At 42.7% G+C, this 20,179-nt stretch overlaps 1 protein-coding gene across 2 annotated transcripts; it reads left to right on the plus strand.

The window, feature by feature from the left end:
• The first annotated feature begins 8,484 nt into the window (after positions 1-8,484).
• LOC135111650 (probable glutamate receptor) lies at positions 8,485-20,126 on the plus strand. 2 transcript variants are annotated; one of them, XM_064025170.1, is made up of 10 exons: positions 8,490-8,988; positions 9,433-9,502; positions 10,115-10,268; positions 13,994-14,188; positions 16,270-16,428; positions 17,098-17,269; positions 17,728-17,942; positions 18,516-18,641; positions 19,357-19,505; positions 19,838-20,126. In XM_064025170.1, the coding sequence occupies exons 1-10, from the start codon at positions 8,916-8,918 to the stop codon at positions 20,058-20,060; spliced, it is 1,536 nt and encodes a 511-aa protein (XP_063881240.1). In that variant the 5' UTR covers positions 8,490-8,915; the 3' UTR covers positions 20,061-20,126. The 2 variants fall into 2 exon arrangements, with proteins under 2 accessions (XP_063881241.1, XP_063881240.1); XM_064025171.1 differs by lacking the exon at positions 18,516-18,641 and having other exon boundaries at positions 8,485-8,988.
• The last annotated feature ends 53 nt before the right edge of the window (positions 20,127-20,179 follow it).

Consider the following 20,179-nt stretch of genomic DNA (forward strand, 5'->3'; position numbering starts at 1 on the left):
ACGTCTAAAGAGGCCATAAGACAAAAGAGTGTCGTGCCAAACTAAACATTACACATGATTAGTGATATTGCTCTTTTTTTTTTATTCTGCCTAAGTCACCCCTTCCCTCACACCTCACGCCTCGCCCCCCCATCCTCTCGTCACCTCTTACTCATCACCGCTTTATTAATATCTCGTCCGGGCGTCACACTTTTTGTTGGCACCCCTTCGTGTCCTGCCATCACGTCCCAGACTCTCTTGGGTGTGGTCTAGTCACTCTGGTCACGCTCGAGAGGAAATTTTGCTTTGTATTCTTGAACTCTTTGCTCTTTCTCTTCTTCTCGTGTCAGTTTCCAAAGGCACGGAGATTTGTCAAGTTTTCGTGAGTATGTGTGTCTTTTTTTTTTTCCACTGATGATGCTGTGTATTTCTGTTAAACTGTCATTAGAAATAAAAATATCCTTGAAAATCCCAATAATTTTCACCCTTAAGTATCCCAGTAATGTTCCACTGATGCCTGTTAAACTATTGCAAGAATCATGAAAGCACCCTTGAGAAGTACCAGTAATTTCCATTAGTGTCTATTAAACTATAACAAGAATTACGAAAGCACCGTTCAATACCCTAATCAATTCCACGAGAAGCTGTCAAACAATCTCTGGAATCACGAAAGCATCATTGAAAACTCCAAAAAGCGTCCACTAGAACCTGTTTAACTATCACTAGAATAATTACAACTCTCTTGAAAACTCTCAATTTCTACTGGAGCCAATCAGAATCATGAAGGCACCGAGAATCACAGTAATTTCCATAAGTGCCTGTTAACCCTTTCATTGCTAGATATTTTTCCCGTAATCACCTGTAAGTTTAAACACTTATCTTTGCCATAAATAGTGTAGCTAAGAAGGAACAAGATTATCCTCCTATTTTGTCTACTTCTACGTGTCCATACAAGCATTTAATTTCCCTCGATGTTCTAAATGCTTACAAATAACAAGTATACCAATAAAAGGGTTGAATTATCATTAAAATCATAAAAAAAACGCATATGATTGTTACTCGAGCCTATTAAATTATCACTGGAATCATGAAAACACCCTGGAAAACCCCCAAAATTTTAACACTAAAGTTAGGTTAGGAAACAAGACGCCGGGATGCTGAGAATGCAGTGCAGCCTTGTCCTCCCTGACCTCTCTCCCAAGGCCAAGAGAGACACTTCTTGGCCATGCCCTCGCCAAGCACTCCCCCAAGCACTTATGGTTATTCTATTCTCAGCCCGTAGTAACAGAGGAAGAGCATAAGAGGAAGTGGTGGGTGATGGTGGTGAGGTGGCCGAGGTGCTGGTGGTGATGGTGGTGGGTGTCTTCTTCTTCGTCTTAAATGTGGCTTCCTTCCTCCCAGTGAACTAAATATGTGTTGATCTTTATTTTCCTTCTCCCCTTGCAAACTAGATAGTCAACTTCCTTTTCCCCTCCACTTAAATAAAAGCAGGTTTCTTTCTCCCTAACAAGGTAAAAGATGAAATTTCCCTTCTCCCCAAGACAAAACATGAAACTTTCCTCCTCCCTAACACAATGAACAACAAAATTTTCCTCCTCCCCAACACGATAAACAACAAAATTTCCCTTTCCCCAACACGAAAAACAACAAAATTTTCCTCCTCCCCAACACGATAAACAACAAAATTTCCCTTTCCCCAACACGAAAAACAACAAAATTTCCCTCCTCCCCAACACGATAAACAACAAAATTTCCCTCCTCCCAAACACGATAAACAACATAATTTCCCTCCTCCCCAACGAGATAAACAATAAAACTTCCCTTCTCCCCAACAAGGCCAAATACAGTTACGCACTTTTCTTCCCCTACACCAAAAGAATAGGCTAGGTTTCGTACCCTCCCCAGCAACCACAGCGCCATGCAAAGCTCAGGCACACACACTGTTAAGCAACTCACCAAATCATTCCCTGCAAAAAAGAAAAAAAGAAAAAAAGAAAACAGAAGAAAGGAATTGGTCAGAAAAAGAGCCGTGGCACTTATTCATAAACCTGTACTGGTGATTGTTCCTTTCAGGTTATGAGAGGAAGCGAGAAAGGTTCTGTATAATTCACGCAAACACACACACACACACACACACACACACACAGACACACACACACGTCCATTCCCTCCCATCTCTTTCACTCCCCCCATGCAAAGGGACCCAAAGACCTCAGCAGAGTGACAGAAACCATGCAATGAATACAGTGACGAAAGCGTGTTAGGCTATCGACTATTACGTGGACTATACGAGTATGCATTCAACACTACTATCACTTTCCTCTTTTCCCCATTATAACACTCCTAACTAAGGCTTCTACATAGTAATTCTTATAAGTCTTTTATGTTCTTTGCTCCCAACCTCCCCTCACTGTCTCGACTCCCCTCGTATAGCAGTTTAGGTCCTTCCCTTCCTCTTTATCTCTGTGAATGGCGCGAAGACTCAAAGGCCCATATTTTCAAACGCTTCGCTCTCCCACCACGACTATTTTCAAAGGCCACAGAGATGATTAGCCGGGTTCTCAAGAGTGTTTCTCCTAATAATAATCTAGATATATTGTTAATATATCACTAGAATCAAACAATCACCCTTGAAAATGCGTGTAACTTCAATTAACTAGAGCCTTGTGAAAGTAGTAGGGGTGCCGCGCGGTAGAGTTTCAGAATATGGTCCCAGGTCTTCAAGTGTTCAGTCCGGCCACTTCTCTCCGGTGTACTGCAGATAATAAAGGTGTATCTACTCGTGGACATCTGGTTTCTTTCTCCATTAGCGAGAGAGAGAGAGAGAGAGAGAGAGAGAGAGAGAGAGAGAGAGAGAGAGAGAGAGAGAGAGAGAACCGTAAATAGAGCTTAAGATACTTGAAATCTCTCTCTCTCTCTCTCTCTCTCTCTCTCTCTCTCTCTCTCTCTCTCTCTCTCTCTCTCTCTCTCTCGTTCGTTCTTCTTCTATTTTCTTCTTATTTTTGGATTTAATTACTGAAATATTACCTAGAGAGAGAGAGAGAGAGAGAGAGAGAGAGAGAGAGAGAGAGAGAGAGAGAATCAGTGCTGTCAGAAGAGTATGAAAAATTAATTAAAGCAACCACGGGAGAAAAATACAAAGAAGAAAATAGAGTCGATTTATAATGTATACTAACCCGTGCGTGTGTGTGTGTGTGTGTGTGTGTGTGCGTGTCCCTAGTGGCATATTAACGCCATGTGGGGTGACCCACAAACTTACACCTCTCGGCAACTGAGACGGGAACTAAACAATATTCTTTCATCTCTATAGTAAACTTACTATTGCCGGCACGGCTATCGGGAGTAACGTGGCCAATATGCTGCCACCTCGTTCGGAGATGAGAATGGCTTTTCTTGTACACGGACGTCTTCTTCAAGGCTACAGTGCGAATATCACTCTTGAATTTTTCAGAGGGTTAATGATGGTATCGTCGTCCGTCAGGCGTTTCTTCAAAAGTTGGGGAATATTTTCGAGATGCAATTGACCGCTCTTATTCATACTTTGCAAGACCTGTTTCTGCAATTTAGGGGAGACGTGAGACCAGAGGAAAAAACAAATCCTTGTACTGCAATATCAATGTTTTTTTTTTCTTTTTTTCTCATCCATATCTTATTAAGTCGTCCGCATCTATCCACCAGTCAAATTTATCTGGATATCCACGCCAGTGGACGAAATACTTTCTCTTACCTCGCTCGATCTTCGATTTTAATATATCGACCTGGTAGTGCGCCGGAAGAGAGGACTTGATTAATTCTTCCTTGGAGAATGCACCGGTCACGTCTTCACCCGCCAAATCCTTTATGTAATAAATAGGGATTTTATGTGAGTAATCCACATGACTTATCTTTAAAAGCTCCTCAGTGTTGTTGACGTATAACCCTTTTTGAATTTAAATTGCTTTCAGGAAGCACGTTGCAAGCGTACAATGTCTTCCACGTCTAATTTATGACTGACGGCTTTCTTTCCTCTTGGCTGATTTAAATACATTTGTTTAAATTGCCTCCTGACTTGAGTCAAGTCGCCTGGGGCCGGTGTTTGGTTATCACCCAACCCGCCGTTTGGGGTGTAATTGTACGTGTTTATTAGGGTGGGAAGACGTTAATATACGTCAGTGTATTGTTCTGCGTGAGATATTTATATATTTTCGCCTTTATGGTTCGGATGACCCTTTCTGCCAAACTCGCCTTTGTTTCGCGCGAGTAATTGGAATGCAAGGTAATACCTTTCAAAGTTAAATATTTTTTTCACTGCTTGATTATAAAATTCGGATCCCTGATCGGTAAAAAGACGTGACACGCCTATAAAACTTCCCGACTGCGACTGGGTTTACTTGTCAGCATCGCCACTTTCAAGTACCTGCTGAAAACGTCCAGGCAAAACATGATGTATCGAACGCCGCCATTGTGTCTGTGCAGCTTCGTAAAATCTGCCAAATCGCAAGTTAAAATGACAGACGGTTTAGGAGCGAGAATTTTTCGCCGCGGAAAACGTTTCAGTGTTGGTTTGTGAAGCACATAAGTTCGGACGCTCTGCAGAAATGCCTTCACATCGCAGAGTGTTAGATTCTCAACCTTTTTCTCTCCCTCTCTGCAGAATGCTTGCACACCTCCTAAACCCGCAGGATTCGTTATATCCCGATAAAGTTCGTTCAAGACGGCGTTCATAGCAGATAGACTTTCTCACAGGGCGGTTCATTCACAATATTCGTGCGCAGTTGAATTTCTTCGGGTGTGTTCGGGGATAAATCGCACAACAAATAACAGTGATCGCGTCCAAGCACGAAATTTATGTGAGATTTCCACAAAGTGCTTGGCGCGCTCCTTTCCATAAAGTTGCCTGGCCAGACATTCGATTTGATAAATATCTCTGTTTTTCATAAGAATGTAATGCGAGGCGTTTAAAGTTATCGTTCTAGCATACTTTCCGGGGAAAAGACATTCTGCGCTATCATTATAACTGACAAATTTTTATGTCTCCCTTTGATAAAAGACCTCTGATATCATTTGAGAATTGCCAGCCGTGAGGAGATTATCATGTAATATCAAGAGCGTGTGCGCTTGTGGATCGGCATATAGATTGTCATCCATCACGGAATCAATAACTTTCTCAGGCACTTCGACCTTATTTGAAAAGGCGGAATTCTGCTGCAGTGAATGCGATGAGATGCCACAAATAATAATTCTATTAAATCCATGTTGATATTTCTCTATAATTTTATTGCAGAGGTGTGTCTTGCCGGAATTTGTTTAACCTGCGATGATTATGTGAACAGGATATCTGAAGAGATTCAGCATCTCTTCGCTAAATGTCTTGTCCATGTTTAGTTCAGAGGGGCACTAAAACACACTGCGATATGTTTACAGTATTTATTGCTTAACCTTTATTTACATGGTCATGTAGGTAACAGCATACTAGCCAACCAGCTGCAACCTCATCCCTACCCTCTAATTATGACATGGGCCTCTCCCGGCTCACGCCTCTTCTTCAACCTCCTCTTCCTCCTCCTTAGCCTAAGTACAAATGTTCTTACATTACCTCCTCCTCCTCCTCCTCCTCCTCCTCCTCCTCCTCCTCCTCCTCCTCCTTAGCCCACGTGGACAGTACAAATGTTTTTACATTACATGTACAACAGCAACGCTGGCAACTGCAACCTCTCTCTCTCTACCCCCTAGTTATGACGTGAATAATGTCATGGAAAGTCCCTCCCCATCACGCCACAGCCCACTCATTAACCCGTCCTCCCCCTCCTCCTCCTCATCATCATCATCATCTTCCTCCTCCTCTTCTTCATCCTTCTCCACCTCTTCCTCCTCCTCATCCGCCACCTCCTCATCTTCCACCGCCTCCTCTTCTTCCACCTCATCCTGCGCATCTCTTTCCCTCAAATCACTAATCACTGTCGGGGTGATAATACGCCCTTGAGATATAGCCATCGACGTGAAAGCGCTTGTCGTCAAAATGTGACAACGTACGCTTTCGTATGCGAGTGGTACAAATTTGTCCTTTCACATTCCTGATATTATAGCAATCCACCATCCCGCATGCCACATTGTTAAGTGTTTCCCTGTACTGCTGATGGTGAGTTGGAATACCTTTACCTCGAGATACTTGCTTGTCATCTTTCAACAGCAGCGAATACATCTTTGGCTTTAATATGATCGCCTCCTTGATGAGCGCGGATCCGGTTTCAGGTTTCAGCAAGCCTAGTTGCCCCTTCCGCTCCCCATTCAAACACGGGTGATCTGAAGCAAGGTTACAGGTGTCGAGAAAATTTGCCATGGGTCCATGTTTCAGTTCATCATTAAATTTTGTAAGTATGTCTAGACTGAATGTGAAACTGTCCGTATCTTCATAAGCTCATTTAGCCCTCTACCCATAATAAGCTTTGATGACACGATACCAAAAGTTGTACATGTGCTTCTTTGCCACTTCTAAAATATGGAAACCCTTACTGTTGACGCACATAACTCGGTCCTCGCCTAATTGGTATACCCTTTTAAAGGATGGATTTCTTACATACTTCAGGAAAGACTTTCTCTCTGTCACTAATTTCTGTTGGAGTCCATACTTCACTTCAGATAAAATGGATTAGCCACAGATTACGTCTGTCATCAGTTTGCAAACGCGATTTTTAATGGCGCACGTCTCATTTTTACGTTGAGTAACGTTCCTTTCTATGAAAGTTTCAGGTATGGAGCCTGCCTGAAGCTATGTATAGCATGGACACATTGTATTTCCAGTCTAAGAGAGAGTAAAAGCTGCAGCAGTTCCAGACTGATCAAATGATCTTTCAGTCCCTTATGACTGGCCACGCACGAGCTTACGATTTTTCTTCCCCAACTTACGACCCTCAGTTTCTAACAGTCTTTTACTGTACGGCGAGATGTCATCTTCTGTAATAGTCATATGTGCGAGGCACAGAGGGAACTCGTCCGTGGCCCGGGCCACGTCGGGAGAAACGTCGCAGGTGTCCAAGTGCAGCCAGTAACCGACGTCGCCATCTGCCGCCATCTGATTCTGGACGCCAACTTCAAAAAAAAATCATCCATCTCTGACTGAGAAAGTTTTTTGATGTCACCCATAGGTAGGGGGAACACATAACGCTTGCATATAATGAATTATAGTCCAGATAGAACACATAGGTGTTCCCACCTCCGCGTCGGATGTTGGATCGTGACTCTTGCCGACGTCGCCGCTCTGCTCAATCGAGTGTGAACCTGTACAGGAAGATGTACTCAGCGCTCAAACTTGTAAAGATTGACAGTCATTTCATCTTTATTATTACATATTCTCTCTAAAAATAGTAAATGAATGGGTAAGATTCTGTTTTCAAATTCTGTTGTTGTGTTTTTAGGAAATCACCTGCCGCCTGCAAGAGAAGATAGGTATACGTATATATCGTCAGTATCTCTGAATGACATGTTTTTTATGCCCTGTCAAGTAACAGATTGACTTGAAACTTCGCTTTTTCGTGTTAACATATACGTCAACAGGCTGGAGGTTATAACGGTGCAACGCGGCAGACCTTGACCATCGAGTGGTGGGAGACATCGGAATGTATTGAGATGTCGGAGGGAACACGTGGCGGCAAGACCCAGCCACCTTCACCGTCCAGGACCCGCGCGTGGCAGACCACCGTGTTGCCTCCCCTTCCCACCCCCTTCCAACCCAAAGGCCACATGGGCCTAGGTGGTGCGCCGTCAGCGACCACATTGCCTGATGCGTTCAGTCACATCGCCGTCCCAGCCCCCTCACCATTCAATTACTTCCCATCCCGCATTAGTAATTCATTTAGTCATTTCATAGTCGCCAAAGGATAAGGACTCACACACCCACTCTCCCCGTCACCGCCGCCGTCACCATCTTCCCCTCCTCCTCCCCCAACATGGTCACTGTTGGCCATGTCAGGGAGGACCCACGTTCATATCGCCACCAGAGACCACCCCCCCAAGAAGGGACATGCCACCGAGGACCATATGGCCATGGATGACCCCACATGGCGTTAATTTGCCACCAGGGACTCCTTAAGAAGAGCCATGCCACTGAGGACCACCCATGGCCATGTGGTCCTCAATGGCATGGCCCTTCTTGGTGAGGACCCTGGTGGCAAATTACCAACTACTTGTGTGTGTGTGTGTGTGTGTGTGTGTGTGTGTGTGTGTGTAGATAGCATCAGACACGCCCTCCCCCTCCCCTCACCTGGCACGGTTATGAATGATGGGTGAGCGTCGCGGCGCCTCCTGCACGCCGCCTCCCCACACACTGCCACGTGTGGACTGAAAGATGTAGTGTCCTGGCAAGTTTATGAGACGTACATCCTTTTCTCTCTCTCTCTCTCTCTCTCTCTCTCTCTCTCTCTCTCTCTCTCTCTCTCTCTCTCTCTCTCTCTCTCTCTCTCTCTGTCTCTCTCTCTGTCTCCCTCTCTCTCTCTCTCTCTTACTCCTACTACTACTACTACTACTACCTCCTCCTCCTCCCCTCCTGTAAGTAAGTACATATGCTTTGTCTACACCTCCTCCTCCTCCTCCCTTCCTATTCTTCCTCCTCCTCCTTCTCCACTTCTCCCCTTCCTATTCTTCCTCTTCCTCCTCCTCCTTCTCCCCTTCTCCCCTTCCTATTCTTCCTCTTCCTCCTCCTCCTTGTCCCCTTCCTATTCTTCCTCTTCCTCCTTGTCTTCCTTCTCCAACAAGAGTTAGTATCAGATCATGACAAATACATCCTTTCTTCTTGTTGCTTTCTTCTCTTTCCTGCCCTATACATAAGCCATACTACCACCACCATCACCACCACCTCCTCCTGCTCCTCCCCTACTACCACCACCACCACCACCATTGTCCAGTAAGACGGCAGGACAGTTGACTCGTGATCGCCGAAGGAAGTGGACGTTCCAGGAGCAATGGTGCGCCTGCTGTGGGTGTGTCTGATGCTCTCGACGGCAGCAGCGACCCTCCTCCCCGACGTCATGAGAGGTACTGAGGTGCCCCGCCTGATTCACACTCGTTTTCCTTAACTTGTCAGGAGAATGTGAGGGAAAAGGAGATGTTACGTTATCTGGGGACTTTGTAGAGTAGACGAAACTAGATTTTAAAAGGGAAATAGGCAAGAATTAGTTAAAAAAAATAGGGTTGTAGATGAGTGGAGTAAACAGAAACGTGGAAACTGCGCAAACGTTATACAGTTTCAAAAAAAAGGTGGATAAATTTATGGATGGGTTTGTTTGATGCTCTCAGCGGCTGCAGTGTCCCTCCCCCTTGACATCTCGACAGGTACTGAGGTGAGATGCCCCGTCTGGCTTCCTTTTTATTTCTCTCTCTCCCTCTCTCTCTCTCTCTCTTCTCTCTCTCTCTCTCTCTCTCTCTCTCTCTCTCTCTCTCTCTCTCTCTCTCAGTAACTCCTTCCTCCCCGTCCCCCAGGTGACAGCAGGAGTCAGGCCAATCTGCGGCGCCTCCTGCCTCGCCACGCGCCAGGTGTGAACGCCACCAGGTGAGGCAGCGCAGCAGGTGAGCCAAGCGTGGGCCAGACAGACACATGACAGCCACACACACACACACACACACACACACAAAGAGATAAGTTGGCTTGCCAGTAGTTCATCAGTTACGTATGTAGTCTCTCTCTCTCTCTCTCTCTCTCTCTCTCTCTCTCTCTCTCTCTCTCTCTCTCTCTCTGCTCAGTAACACGCCAGTTCCCCCTTTCCTCTTCCTTTTCCACCTTCCTTTCCTCTTCTTTCTTCCTTCTTTCCTTTTTCTACTCCCTTTTCCCTCTGTTTCCTCTACCATCTTCCCTTCCTCTCCTTTCTTCTTTCCCTTTCCCCATTCTTTCCTCTCCCTCTTCCCATTCTTTCCCCCTTCCCCTTTCCGCCCTTTCATATTTCCTTTCTTCCCCCTTGCTCTCCCCTTTTCCTCCTTTCCTCTTCCTCCTCCTTTTCCTCCTTCCCTTTCTCCCCCTTTCCTCTTACCCAATCTCTTCCCCTACTCCATTTCCTCTTTCCCCTTACTCCTCTTTCCTCTCTCTCATATCCCCTTCTCTCCTCCCCTAAGTATCCCTCCCTCTCCCACTTCCCTTACCTAACTACCCTATTGTCTCGTTACGTAGTTACCTAAGGGAGGATGAAGGAGTCCGGCGCATCGAGTTACTGCTCTCCACTGGTCAGTCCGCGGCGGAGAGGGAGAGGAGGGTGACGATGCAGAGGAAGGCGAAGACGAAGGAGCTGCTGGAGGGACACGTTATGACCATCGTTCTGAAACATGTGAGAGAGAGAGAGAGAGAGAGAGAGAGAGAGAGAGAGAGAGAGAGAGAGAGAGAGAGAGAGAGAGAGAGAGAGGAGTGGAGGGCATAATTCTTTTAAACATTTCCGCATCTCATCTCCACTATATTCAAAAAAAGGCTCTGGTAGTTTAAGTTACGCGGATTTTCAAGGGCGTTTTTATGGTTCTAGTGGCAGATTAACAACATATCTACACTACTGACAGGAAAAACAGTCTTGGGAAGGCGGCTAATCATCTCCGTGGCCTTTGAAAATTGTCGTGTTGAGAGAGCAAAAAAAAAAAGCGTTTCTGAATATGAACCAGAGGGAGAAAGAGAGAGAGAGAAAAGGGGGTTGGTGAAGGAGTAAATGAATGAATGAATGACTGGTGGGGGGGAAACGTAAGAATGTTTGAAATGAGGAGCTGGAGAAGATGAAGGAGTAAAGGATTTTGGAATAACGAAGAAAATGAGAACTAAAGGTGATGGGCAGACTGTCTTACGTATGTGGGGAAAGGAAATGGTGGAAGGAAGGTGGTGGAAGGAATGGGAGAAGGAAAGGGGTTGAAATTTATAGCCTGACGTTTGAAATGGGAAAAAGGGAGAGAAGTAAGGAGATATAGGATGAAGGAGGAGCAGGGGGAGGAGGAAGAGGAGGGGAGATTACATGAGGTAGAGAGGAAGGAAGGAAGGAAGGGTGAAAGTATGAAAATAAATGACATACCATGTAGTTAATTGCGCAAAGAAGGAAAACAGGAAAATATATAAAAAAAAAAAAGTAGGTAAGAGAGAAACTTTAAAGAGAGGAAGGAAGAAAGAGGAGAAGATTTATTATACGAAAGAAAAAAGAATAAAGCGAAGGAAGGAATGAAGGTTTTAAAGAAGGAATAAAAAGAGAGAGATCGAGTGAGAAAGGGAGGAAAAGGAAGTAAATAAAAAAAAAGAGAAGGGAGAAGGTAAAAATATCATGATGAAGGAGAGAGTAAGTGAGGGAAACAACGAAAATAAAGAGAGGAAAAGATAATCGAGATAACTAAACATACAAGACGAAAGAGGAAGGAAAGAGAGGAAGAGTAAAAAAAGAAAGTGACAGAAAATAATGAGAGGAAGGAAAGACATTTTTTATTACATGTTTCTCTCTCTTTCCTCCTCCTCCTCCTGTTTCGTATTTCCTCTCATCTTTTTTTTTATTTCCCTCTCTCCTTAGTTCTTTTTTTATTCCTCTTTCCTTACTTTCTTTCGTGTTTCTTCAATCTTTATTTCTCTCTTCCCTCCTCTTCTTTCTTACTTCTCCTCCGCTCTTTACTATCTCTCTCTCTCTCTCTCTCTCTCTCTCTCTCTCTCTCTCTCTCTCTCTCTCTCTCTCTCTCTCTCTCCTCCATCTCTTTCCTCTTCCTTTGATCTTTTCACACAACAAAGTTCTCAGTGTTCTTTTTTTTATTATTTATTTCTTGGCTTCTTTGTTCCTGCTCAGATTTCACTATTTATTTGTTTTATGTTTAGTCTATATTTTCCCCTTTATCTTAAGCGGTTGTCTCTTCAGCGTGCTCTAAATGTATACGTGCATATCTCAAAGCTGCGTAGACGGATCTTGTTTCGCTTTTGTTTTTTTGTATCCCCGTGCCGGACCGCCAGGGGAGTGCGTCTATATTTGTGAATCGCGTACCTGTCACCCTTGCTCTGTTAACCTGAAATTATGAGGAAGGTCTGGTAGTTATTTTAATCCTAGATGTACGATAATAGCAGTGTGAAGGAGCGTTTGTGTTGTCGTTGTTCATTTGTTTGTCTGTTGTAAGTTATTTAAATATTTTGGAGAGTTTTTTTTTTTATGTGTTATCGTGTGTTATGAATGTCTTTTGTAGTTCTGTGATACGTATTTTCAGTTTTCATTCATTCCTTTCTTCCTTCCTTCATTCCTTTCTTCCATCACTCCTTCCTTCATTCATTCCTTTCCTCCTTCATTCCTTTCTTTCTTCATTCCCTTCTTTTTCTTTTCTTCTTTTCTTGTAATGCACTTATAGCGTTTAAAATAAGTACAGTCTGCAATTATGACTGTCTCGTAAAAGCAAATAAGCATAATTCTGTATCATCTACTTTCTATTCCCCGTGCACCTGATGAAGTTGTTGTTGCTGAAATATAAAGTCCCAACTCGGTCCACTAAAAAAAAAAAACACAGAAGCAGAATTTATGAACACTACCAATTAAATAAACGTGAATAATCCAACGTATCTCACAAGACTCCCTTCTCTCGTGTACCTCATTCTGCTGGCGAGGAAATAATAAAAGTACTAGTTTCTCTGTTCTCTTTCTTTCACGTCATAAACTGTTTCATTAACCTCAGATTCTTTTCACGTAGTTCACAGTTTCTCTCTCTCTCTCTCTCTCTCTCTCTCTCTCTCTCTCTCTCTCTCTCTCTCTCTCTCTCTCTCTCTCTCTCTCTCTCTCTCTCTCTCTCTCTTAATGCACCTGCTTCTCTCGTTTTGAAAGTGGAGAGGTTCGCATAATTTACTCTTTTTTACGTAAATATTTTCATTATCTTGTCATCCTGTCTCTTCCTCTACTTCTTTATTTATTTTCTTTCTCCTTACCTTCCGTCCTCTCGTCTTTTCTTTCTTTTTTTTTCTTACCTTTCCTTCTTTCTTTGTTCTTTCTTTTTTTTTTCTTATCATCCTGTTTCTTCCTTTACTATTTTTTTTTCTTCTTACCTCCCGTTATCTCCCACCGTTCATCTTTTTCTTTCTTACCCTTCCTTCTTTCCTTCGTCTTTTCTTCCTCTCATCTTCCTTCCTTCTTTTCTATTTTATTTATTCCTTTTATCTTTCTTTTTTTATTTCTTTATAGTTATGTTTCGTGCAGTCTAGTTCTCAATAAGTTCTTTCTTTCTTTCTTTCTTTCTTTCTTTCTTTCTTTTTTCTTTCTATCTTTCTTTCTTCCCCTTTTCCTTCTTTCCTTCTCTTGTTTAGCACTCTCCTTCTTTTCCTCTCCTTCCTTTCCACCTCTCCGTCTTCCTTACAACCTTTTTTACCCGTTTCTTCCCTTACCTCCTCTTTACTCCCTTCTTCCTCTCACTCCCTCACTCACTCCCTACTCACAACAACACGGGGACGACGTATAAACAAGCTAATCATGTTTGTGTCTAACTAAACAAACAATTGAAGGAGTGTGTGCAGCCAACGCCATCTGGGGACCGCTTTCTCAAACATTTCAGCGCCCTCTCTCGACTACTTTCAACAGTCGCTCATAGTAGAAGTTACTGTCCATTGTTTTTTTTTTTTTTTTAGTTTTTAGGGTGTTTTCAGTAATCTAGTGGTGGTTTAAAGGGATCCGAGGAAATTATTCAGGTTTTCAAAGGTGTTTTCGTGATTCCAGTGATGCTCAAATAGGCTCAAGGGAAAAATTATTGGGAAGTTTTAAAGGTACTTTCACGATTCTGCTATTAATGTAACCTCCTTCTCCTGTTACTACTACTACTACTACTACTACTACTACTACTACTACTATTACAACTACTTTTTTTATTTCTCCCTCCTCCCCCTCCTCCTTCTCCTCTTCTTCACCTCCTTCTCTTCGTCTCCTCCTTCCCCTCCTACTCCTCCTCCTCCTCCTTCTCCTCTTCCTCTTGCTCCTCCTTCTCCGTCTATTACCGCCACAACCACTACTAACCCAACTAATATCACCACATCTCCTCTCCTGCCATCTCCTACCACTTCCCCACCTCCCTCTCGCAGCGGCTCCCCTACGTATCCCTGAAGCTGGATGGGCGCAGGGTCCTAGGCGCCTCTGGGATCCTGATAGAGTTGCTGCACAGTCTGACACGCCTCTACAATTTCTCCTACACAATGAAACTACCTGACGACGACCAGTGGGGCTCCATCAACTCAGAAGGAAAGTGGAACGGAATGGTGGGGGAGGTGCATCGTTACGTGAGTGTTGGGGGTGTTGGGGAGGGTGTAGTAGTAGTAGTTGTAGTAGTAGTAGTAGTAGTAGTAGTAGTAGTAGTAGTAGTTATTCTTTCCTCCATTCTCTTCTTTACATCCTTTCTTCCATTCATTCATTAAATCTCCTTACTTTTCCATTTGTTTCTTCCATCTACTCTTCCATCCTTCCTTCCTTCCTTCCTTCATTCCTTTCTTTCCTCATTTTCATTTTTTTTCCTTTATTCATTCATTTACTCACCAGTTCTCCCACTTCCTACCCATAATGGTCTTACCTTTCTTCCTTTCTTTCTTCCTTTCTTCGTTCATTCATTCATTTATTAATTCATTCATCGCAAGGTCATTTTAGTGTGTCTGTGTGTTCCAACAATTTTCTATCCTTAAAATCACAAATATTCACAACATCTTTAATTTTCAAGTCACATACGATCATTTCATTTTGCATTTCCTCCTTTTCATTCTTAACCTCAATTTCTTTCTTGTTTTTCCACAATAAACACTAATGAAGTACTGGCATGTTTTCCTCCACATCCTCATTTATCACCAAACTCTTTCTTCTTCTTCCTCCTCTTCCATTTTCTTTGCTTTATATAATTGTCTACATAAATCTCTTTCATGTCTCGACGAATTATTTACGTTTTCTTTGGTATCTTTTTAATAGTCTCTCCTCAAATTGGACACGGGCATAATATTTCACCATTAAGTTTTCGTATCACTTCATTTACTCGTTTAGATAAGGATGGTTTGTTTTCGCGTTCTCTGTCTTAAAAGTGGAAAGGAAGCCAGAGAGAGAGAGAGAGAGAGAGAGAGAGAGAGAGAGAGAGAGAGAGAGAGAGAGAGAGAGAGAGAGAGAGATGAGATTATGTAAATGAGGAGGAAAAGTGATAATGGTAATATTTCCTTTACTACTACTACTACTACTACTTCTACTACTACTACTACTACTACTACTACTACTACTACTTCTACTACTACTACTACTACTACTACTGCTGCTACTACTACTACTACTACTAATAATAATAATAATAATAATAATTTCCATGATTCGCAATACACACGTTCATTATCAATCATGTTTTTTTTTTTCCATAATTAACATGAACGTCCGGTGCATGAACGATAATTTCACGTGTTTTCTTCGTTTATCTATTTATTTGTTTAGTTATTTAGTTAGTTAGTCAGTTTTTTTTTTTATTGCATTCACCAATTAAGTCTTCACATTTCTTTTGCGCACATTTATCAACAAACGCTTTTTCTTTTCTTTTTTTTATATATATATATGTATTTTTTTTATTTCCCTTCCCTAATACTGACTGAGAGATGGCAACACTTCATTACTTACCTACGTCACCATTCAACGTCTCATTTTCTTAACTTCTGGCTTACGTAGTCTTCTTCACGCCATTAATTAAAATCCTGACATGTTTTGTAATCCTCCTTCCTGACAGAAACACACAAACATTACCGTACGTCAGATTTTTTTTTTCTTTTTTTTTCACCGATATTGACAAATGCGGGCTCATGACAGGTGAAATTGGGGGCTGTACAGGTAGACATCAAGGTGAAGGAGTGAGTAATTATCTCCATCAGGGTGAGAGGGAAGGTATGGCGCAGGTAGACCTAAGGTGACGCATTGACTCATTAGGGGGAACATGGCAGGTATGTCTCAGGTGATGGAAGGTTAATTGGGTTAACCCGCCTATCTTTTTTTTTCTTATACTTGCGTTCATATTACGTTTTCTTTAATGTACTTATTTACTGATTTTTTTTTTTTTTTTTTTTTTGCCTTTTTGTTTGTATTTGTTTTATTTTTATTTATTTTTTTTTCGTTTCGGTAGTCTTTTGTTTATATTTACGCTTATTACATACTACTTACTCTTATACACCAATAAACGTACACACTCGCACTGCAAAAACGAAGACTTCCCACAATCCCCACCACGCATTTCCCTCGCCTGCAGTATGTCTCTCCAGCGTCAACGAAACAAAACACATCTCACACTCCCATCCATTAACAAAGTCGACGAGTTATATACCACCCCCCCACTCTCCTCCACCTTCGCCAGGAGATGGACATGGCGCTGGGTCCCACATCCATCACAGAGGAGCGGGAGAAAGCCATTGACTTCACTACACCCTTTGACTTCGAGCCTTGGGACATTATGATTGCTGCCGCGGGGGAGAACGTCGACTTGGCAACCTTCCTCATGCCCTTCAATGACCTGGTGGGTGGGAGAGTGGATGGGGTGCCAGAACAGGTGTAGAAATTAATGAAGGAGCAAATAGGATGATGCAGGAGATGCGTGAGTGAATGGAGAAGTCGAATGAATGAAAGAATGAAGTTAATGAATAGTAGAAGCGACTAGATTTGATGGAAAGGAGCAAGAATGAATGGAGAAGTTGAGTGAATGAGAGGATAAAGGGAACGAATGAAGGAGGTGGATAAATGGGTGGTGGAGGTGAACATATTGATGGATGAGGTAAATGTATGAACGGAAGAGGCGAATAAGTGAACAGAGGTAACGAATAAATGAACGAAGGAGACAAATGAATGAAGGAAGGCGGTAAGTGGATAAGTGCATCAGAAAACGAGTCAATGAATGAGCTGGGGACAAATAAATTAGCGGAGGACGTGAATAAACGAAAAAAAAAAAGGAGAAAAAACCTATGAATGAACAAATGACACTCTGTTCTCGTAAAACTTAAAAGAATAAATAAATAAATGTTACTTGGCGTCTATTCTTTACAAATACTCTTTCTTTTCCTTTTTTCCTTCAGAGAGAGAGAGAGAGAGAGAGAGAGAGAGAGAGAGAGAGAGAGAGAGAGAGAGAACACATACTCTTTCATCTCCCACCAAAACTAACACAACATTCCCATCACGCTCCCTCCTTCAGGTGTGGGTGGGGCTACTGGTGTCGTGGGCACTGGTGGGGTCGCTGACTGTCCTCCTGTCTCACCCCCTCAGTGGATTCCCAAGGGCCAGCACCTATCCGTACCGTCACGCCCCACGCCCCGTCTCCCTCCTGCGCTCCCTTCTCGACAACCTTGGCTCCCTCACCTCCCAGAGTAAGTGGCTCTCCTTCAGTACCTGACGAAGTAGATGACGGAGAGGACTTTGTGCTACGGATGGATAGATAGATAGGTAGATAGATAGATAGGTAGGTAGGTAGGTAGATAGATGGATGGATAGATAGATAGATAGATAGATAGATAGATAGATAGATAAATAGTAGTAGTAGTAGTAGTAGTAGTTGTAGTAGTAGTAGTAGAAGTAGCAATAGCTGTAGTAGTAAGAAGAGGAGGAAGAGAAAAATAATAGCAATAAAAAAACATCACTACTACTACTACTACTGCTACTACTACTGCTACTACTACTACTACTACTACTACTACTACAATAATTACTACTACTACAACAACAGTTACTACTGCTACTACTACTACAACAATTACTACAACAACTACTACTACTAATACTAATACTAATACTAATACTACCACTACTACTACACCACCACCGGCAGGCGTAACGCAGCCGCAGACGGAGGCGACGCGGGTGCTGGCGGCGTGGTGGTGGGTGTTCAGCGTCATCACCATCGCCTCCTACAGTAGCAAGTTGATCTCCTCTATTACCGTGCGCTTCAGTAACCCCGGCATCACCTCCATGCTGCAGATGGTGGAAACGCGCTCCATGTTGTGGACCTACCAAGCTAACAGTGCCATGGAGGAGCTTTTTAAGGTGTGCGTGTGTGTGTTCGTGTGTGTGTGTGTGTGTGTGCATTGGTTTGCGTTTGTTTTGTAATTATCTCTAACCTCTGATTCTCTTTTTTCACTAACTAAAGTCTTTCCCCACAGCAATAATCCCTAATTAATCTTTCTTTTTTCTCTAAGGTCTTTTTTCCACGAATAATCTCTAAAACTCCGCTCTCTCACTAACCAATAACTTCTAATTACTCTTCTTTTCTTCCTTTTTTTTTCTCTTGATAACCAAAGCATCTTCCTCCACCAACATATCTAACTAATCTTCTCTCTCTTTCTTTCTCTCTCTCTCTCTCTCTCTCTCTCTCTCTCTCTCTCTCTCTCTCTCTCTCTCTCTCTCTCTCTCTCTCTCTCTAACCAAAGTTTTTTTTTTTTCCACCAATAACTTCAAACTAATCTCCTTTCTTCTCCAAAGCCTTTTCTCCCACCAGTAGCCTCCAATAAACGTTTTCTTTTTCTCTTCCCCAACTAATCAAAACTTCCTTCATCAACAACTAACTAATCTCCTTTCTTCCTCTTCTCCCTGTGTGTGTGTGTCGCGCCGGCCCACCAGTACTCAGAGCCCAACAGTATGTTCGGCAAAGTGGGAGGGCTGCACCGGGAGAGGGATGGTCTGCTGGTGTTCTCCTTCGAGGGCGGCGTGAATGCAGTGCTGCAGGATGGTCTGGCGTACATCGAGGTGAGAGAGAGAGAGAGAGAGAGAGAGAGAGAGAGAGAGAGAGAGAGAGAGAGAGAGAGAGAGAGAGAGAGAGAAATATGAACTTGCTATTGATTAACTTATCTAATGTTTATCAGTTCTCTCTCTCTCTCTCTCTCTCTCTCTCTCTCTCTCTCTCTCTCTCTCTCTCTCTCTCTCTCTCTCTCTCTCTCTCTCTCCTCATTTTTTTAAGTATTTATAGTTTCATTCACCCTTTTATTCGCCTTACTTATTTTACTCTATTATTTATTCATTTATTCACTTACTGGTACTACATTTGAATTTTATATTATTCTATTTCACTCACTTATTTTACTAACCCTTTATTTATCAATTTATTTACTTAGTTATCTATTTATTATCTTACTTGTACACTTAAGTTTTATACGATTCAATTTCACTCACCTATTTACTTACTAACCCTTTATTCATTTATTTATTTATTTATTTATTTATTTATTCTATTAACATTTTTAACACGGGGAAACCAATTCATATATACTAAAACTCATATTCAGAAATGCTTTGTTTTCTTATCCCGTCTATTTACAAAGATCACAGAATTCTCACTAAAACCGTGAAAACACCATTAAAAACCCGTCACTTCAACTAGAGTCTTTTGAAAATGGTGGAGGTGCGGCGCGGAGGTGTTTCAGACTACGGACCTTAGTAATACCAGTGTTGTGCTTCCCCTCAGGACGCGTCGCTACTGGAAATGGCGATAGCGAGCGACTTAGCCATCCACGGGTCCTGTCGCATGAGTCTGGTGAAAGACCACTTCTTCTCCACCCGCTTTGGTATGATCCTGCAGAGAGGCTCCCCGTACCGCGACGCCTTCAGCCTGAAGTGAGTGCCAGAGAGAGAGAGAGAGAGAGAGAGAGAGAGAGAGAGAGATTGACAGACAGGCAGACAGAGAGAGAGATAGATAGATAGATAGATAGATAGATAGATAGATAGATAGATAGATAGATAAACAGATAAGTAGTAGTAGTAGTAGTAGTAGTAGTAGCACCACCACCACTAGCAGTAGTAGCAATAGTAGAATTAGTAGTACATGGTTAGATTAATAATAATAATAATAATAATAATAATAATAATAATAATAATAATAATAATAATAATAACAACAACAACGACAACAAACATTTTAACTTCCCATCTCTCCCCGGTGGGCAAAGCATCCTGCAGTTCCTAGACACGGGCCTGATGGACGCCTGGAAGAAGCGGTTCTGGCCCGTGGCGAGTCGCTGCGTAAGTGGGACAAAAAAGCAACCGGTCCGTGCCCTCAACTTGCTGGATGCTGCTGGTACCCTCCTCCTGCTGCTGGGCGGCGCTCTGCTCGCCTCCACTCTGCTGCTGGGGGAGATCCTGCTGGGAAGGATGATCAGTAACCAGGACTGAAGCAGATAATGTTTGAAGTCCTAAGATGCGGGATTTATACTTGAAGAAAAAAAACTATTCACATTATTTGGTTTTAACTTTCCTGGCTATGTTATATGTAACTTATTTCATATGTAGGA

The sequence above is a fragment of the Scylla paramamosain genome, chromosome 22, assembly GCF_035594125.1.
Source record: "Scylla paramamosain isolate STU-SP2022 chromosome 22, ASM3559412v1, whole genome shotgun sequence".
Lineage (NCBI taxonomy): Eukaryota > Metazoa > Arthropoda > Malacostraca > Decapoda > Portunidae > Scylla > Scylla paramamosain.